The 5,065-nt window shown below is 36.2% G+C and overlaps 1 protein-coding gene across 1 annotated transcript; it reads left to right on the forward strand.

The window, feature by feature from the left end:
* Positions 1-246: 246 nt before the first annotated feature.
* LOC119667239 lies at positions 247-1,537 on the forward strand. Its single transcript, XM_038076530.1, has 2 exons — positions 247-1,349; positions 1,415-1,537. Exons 1-2 carry the CDS (start codon positions 248-250, stop codon positions 1,528-1,530), a joined length of 1,218 nt encoding a protein of 405 aa, XP_037932458.1. The 5' UTR covers position 247; the 3' UTR covers positions 1,531-1,537.
* Positions 1,538-5,065: the final 3,528 nt, after the last annotated feature.

The following is a 5,065-nucleotide window of genomic DNA, read 5'->3' on the forward strand; positions in this document are numbered from 1 at the left end:
AAAACATTCGATATTAGTTATAATTTTAACTTAAATAATAAATTTAATAATTTCCGTTTCAAACTGTCCGACAGTTTGAATGATACTGATTTTCTTTTTATTTTTTTCAAATAAAAAAAATTTATTACATTAGCATAGATTTCAATATATTTGAAAAATTAAACTGGATATATATACATTTGCTTACTAATTAGAATAGAGGAAAAAGATATTTTTCTTATTAATTGTAGCTGTGCTTAAAGAAAAAATGCCAAGATTTAAAGCAAAAACAAATCTTTCTAAATACACACAGAGAAGTCAAACTATGCGATTAAGACGAGAAACCAGAAGTTCTGAGGAACATTTGCGAAACAATGACACTGATAGGGAACGAATGGTGCAGTTGCGTTTAAATGAAACTCAGAACCAAAGAAACCAACGGTTAAACGGAGATATATCACGACATAGACGAACGCATCAACACATAACTGATGTAAATAGGCAACAAAATCGAGAGCGCATTCAAAAACAACGTGCATTGACAAGGTCATCGTTCAATCGTCTTGCATTTGAATATGATCCAGTAATAGATTATTCAGCACATTCCAAAATTGTAGTTGGCGAAATGAATATTGAATGTGGATATTGTCATGCATTAAAATTTAAAAATAAAACACCTGGAATGTGTTGCGCATCAGGGAAAGTGCACTTGAAAATATTAATAGCTGGCATAACATATAAGTCAAAATTATTTTTGAAAAAAATTCGAAAATTTAATTCATGCTTTCAAATGACCTCATTTGGAGCAACAAACGTAGTTAAAAATACAAGTAACAACAATTTCAATGTTGAAACAACTTTCAAAATTCAAGGTCAGGTTTATCATAGAATTGGCTCGTTACTATCGATGCCCGATGAGGACCCCAAATTTCTGCAAATTTACTTTATGGGCAGTGAGGAAGATAGAGTAAATGCAAGATGCAACTATAATCATATTGAAATAAATGCAGAAAAAACAATAGTTGCATCTTTAGAAGCGTTTGTAAATGAGAACACTCAGTTAATGAAATTGTTCAAAGGAGTGTCGAACAGATTACAAAATGACAATTACATGATTGTAATCAAAGCCGACAAAGTACCAGTTGGAGAACATACACGACGATTTAACGCTCCAACTATAAATGAAATCGCTGTTGTAATAGTTGGCGAACAGTTTGAAAAACGAGACATTAAAATTATGCGTAGAGATAAAACATGGCAAACAATTGAAAATACTCATCGTTCATATGATGCATTGCAATATCCCCTAATATTTTGGGAGGGAGAAGATGGATATCAAATCAATATTAAACAACGAAATCCATTAACTGGTGTGTAGTTTTGTAACTGATTGAATAGATTTCCGTTTAGTAACTATTTAATAAATTATTTTCAGGTGAAGAAACAAACAAAAATGTTAGCGCAATGAACTATTATTCATATCGTTTGATGATCCGAAACCATGAAGATAATCACATTTTAAAGTTCCGTCAATTATTTCATCAATCGTAGTCGATATATACACGAAAATTAAAAGCGAACGATTGCGATACATTCGATTCAACCAAACAAAATTGCGTGCAGAAGAGTATATACATCTACGCGATGCTGTTAATAATAATATAGATGGGAATTTGAATCTTAGTAATATTGGTAATGTGTTCATACTTCCATCTTCATATACTGGCAGCCCACGTCATATGCAAGAATACATCCAAAACGCAATGACGTATGTGCGTGGATATGGTCGACCAGATTTATTTAAAACATATACATGTAATCCACATTGGGATGAAATAAAAAAATTGTTATTACATGTACAAACGCCGATTCATCGTCCCGATATTACCGCACGGGTGTTTAAACAAAAATTAAAATCTTTGATTGATTTAATTGTAAAACACTCTCTATTTTGTGACGAGTTTTAGAATCTCGTCACAAACAAACAACAAGAAAATAAAATAAACAAAAAAAAAAAACAACAATAGAATTAAGGTATTTTTAGTTAAATATAATTTGTTTATTATTAGTTAAGTTACACATAAAAATAAATGTTAGTATAAGGTAATAATAAAAATTAAGGTATGAATAAGTTTAAAATTAAGGTATTATTAAGTTAGTATATAAAATCAGTATCATTAAGTTAATATTAATTTAATAAAAATTAAAAGCAATTCCTTTTAAAATATAAATTAAGTAATAACACACCTTTTTGTTTGAGGGTAACTATTTTGTAAAATTTTAAATGTGCAGCAACAGTAAGCATGCCAGACGCAGACACTTAGAATAGACAATAACAAAGCTGTACAAAGTGCACTCAACAATTAGAAGTCCCGTTTCCAGAATTTATATAAAAAGAGGAATTTTTTAATAGAAAGGCACTCTATGGCAGGCCACGAAGCAGAACACTTGACAGAGCCAGATCAAGTGTATAAACAGGTAATTAAAAATATTTAAATAACATTTTCCTAGTCCATCAGTGTAGCCCTATCGGTAACACTGCTCCTAAGCAACGCAGCCTTGTCGGTAGCGTTGGTTCCAAGCTCATCAGTGTAGCCCTATCGGTAACACTGCTCCTAAGCAACGCAGCCTTGTCGGTAGCGTTGGTTCCAAGCTCATCAGTGTAGCCCTATCGGTAACACTGCTCCTAAGCAACGCAGCCTTGTCGGTAGCGTTGGTTCCAAGCTCATCAGTGTAGCCCAATCGGTAACACTGTTCCTAAGCAACGCAGCCTTGTCGGTAGCGTTGGTTCCAAGCTCATCAGTGTAGCCCTATCGGTAACACTGCTCCTAAGCAACGCAGCCTTGTCGGTAGCGTTGGTTCCAAGCTCATCAGTGTAGCCCTATCGGTAACACTGTTCCTAAGCAACACAGCCTTGTCGGTAGTGTTGGTTCCAAATCCACCATTAATTAAAAATTCTTATTATAATTCTTAATATGTATTATATATTTATTAGCAAATAAGTTATAAATATTGTAAAATAAATTCCGAAAAATAATAAAGAAATTAAAAAAAAATTAAGTGGCTTGAAAATTATTATACGAACGATTCAGGGTTACAGAGAAAAAATATTCTTGTAACGACTCTGGGATCCGGCGAGAAAAACCCCGGCTTAAGAAAAAAAAAAAGGTTCTTTACAAGTGGCGCCCGAGCAGGGACCCTGAATACAACTTAGGAAACTTCGTAATAATGAGTAAGACGTGGATTAGAAACCTGAAGAAGGATGAGCTGATTGAATACCTCGAGGAATTCGATGAAGATTCAACAGGAACGGTAGAGGAGCTCCGCAAACGACTATCAGTGTTCGTTGGAATGGAGCACTCCACTCAAGTGACGTCTCGGCTAGCAAGCTTGTCACAGAAGCATGGGAAAGTCATCTTCGAAGAAGTAGTGGGCAAAGAAACCTCCCAAGAACAATTGCTACCTACAAAGACGCCTACAGAAGAACTCAGAGAAAGTACGTCAAGTACGGAAGTGGTCTATAAAATATGACGGAGGAGCAGACCCCATCGCTTTCATTGAACGATTGGAGGAACTCGCAGATGTCTATGACATACAACTGAATATGCTGCCAAGAACTATGCCTGAGTTGTTAAAAGACAAGGCTTTGGCATGGTTCCGACATAACCGACAAAATTGGAACAGGTGGAATGATTTCAAAGAAGATTTATTAAAATTTTTCTTACCTCGCCGTTACCTGGAACAACTCGATGATGAAGTCCGGCAGAGACATCAGCAAGGTAAGGAGGACTTCAAAACTTATGTTCTAGTAATGCAACGGCTGATGAAATATCTAAACTATACAAAGGCGCAACAGCTGGACAGGATCTTTCATAACAGCAGAACAGAATATCAATTATACATCAAGCGTAAAGAGTTTCAGTCCTTAACTGAGCTCATAAATCTTGCTGAAGACTACGAAATCATCCGGACAGAGGAGAACAAGAAGAAACCAACAGAACCTCGTCTAACCGACAGAGGGAGACAAATACCATTTGGCCAAGTCGGACACACTAGCCCAGCAAAGCTATGCTATCGTTGTGGTAGAACAGGACACATAGCAAAGGGGTGCCGTAATCCACAGGTTCTGTTTTGCTGGCAATGTGGGAAAAAAGATATACGCACCATAGAGTGCTGTCGAAGACCAAACACTCAGGGAAACGGACTAAGGTCACGTCGCCTAAACGAAGCGAACGTGACCACAACACATACCAAGTAAATCAAGGAAAACCTATTAGCCAACACCTCACAATCAACGTACAAATCCAAGACCTTCCAGTATCGGCTACCATAGACACAGGTGCAACCAGGAGTTTCATTGAACCCGAACTACTAAAAAAAATACAAGCAGAGAAAAAACATTGCAGCAAAGATATCATCTTAGCGGATGGAACAAAACGCAGAATAACTGAAGCAGTAATAGCCACAATTGACCTAGGAAAAATAAAAACTGAGATTGAGTTCTTGGTATTGAGAGGCATGGCTAACAATCTAGTATTGGGCTTAGATTTCCTATCTAGCACACAGAGTAACCTACAGATTGGAAAAATTACCATCCCGATACAAATAAGCAAACACAGCGATAACCATTACTGCAGTATACGACAAAGTAACATCGACGAAACACCGGAAATTAAAAGCTTCTTAACCAAAGAATTGGCCCATTTTTCTAAATTAGAAGGGACGTCACACATTACAACACATAAGATAACTATGAAAAATGATGTACCAATTAAGCAAAGATATCACCCAAGAAATCCAGCAATGCAACAAATTCTGAATCAAGAAGTGGACGAACTACTAGAAAAGGGATGTATAGAACGATCATACAGTCCATACAGCGCTCCAGTAGTACTCGTCAAAAAGAAAGATGGAAGTTGGAGGTTCTGTGTTGATTATAGGCTACTCAACGCTCAGTCCGTCCCAGATGCATACCCGCTACCACGAATACAACATATACTTGATCAACTACGTGAAGCAAAGTACATAAGTAGTCTAGATCTAAAAAATGGGTATTGGCAAATACCAATGGACGAAGCCAGCAAAA

The sequence above is a fragment of the Teleopsis dalmanni genome, chromosome 1 (assembly GCF_002237135.1).
Source record: "Teleopsis dalmanni isolate 2A chromosome 1, ASM223713v2, whole genome shotgun sequence".
In the NCBI taxonomy this organism is placed as follows: Eukaryota; Metazoa; Arthropoda; class Insecta; order Diptera; family Diopsidae; genus Teleopsis; species Teleopsis dalmanni.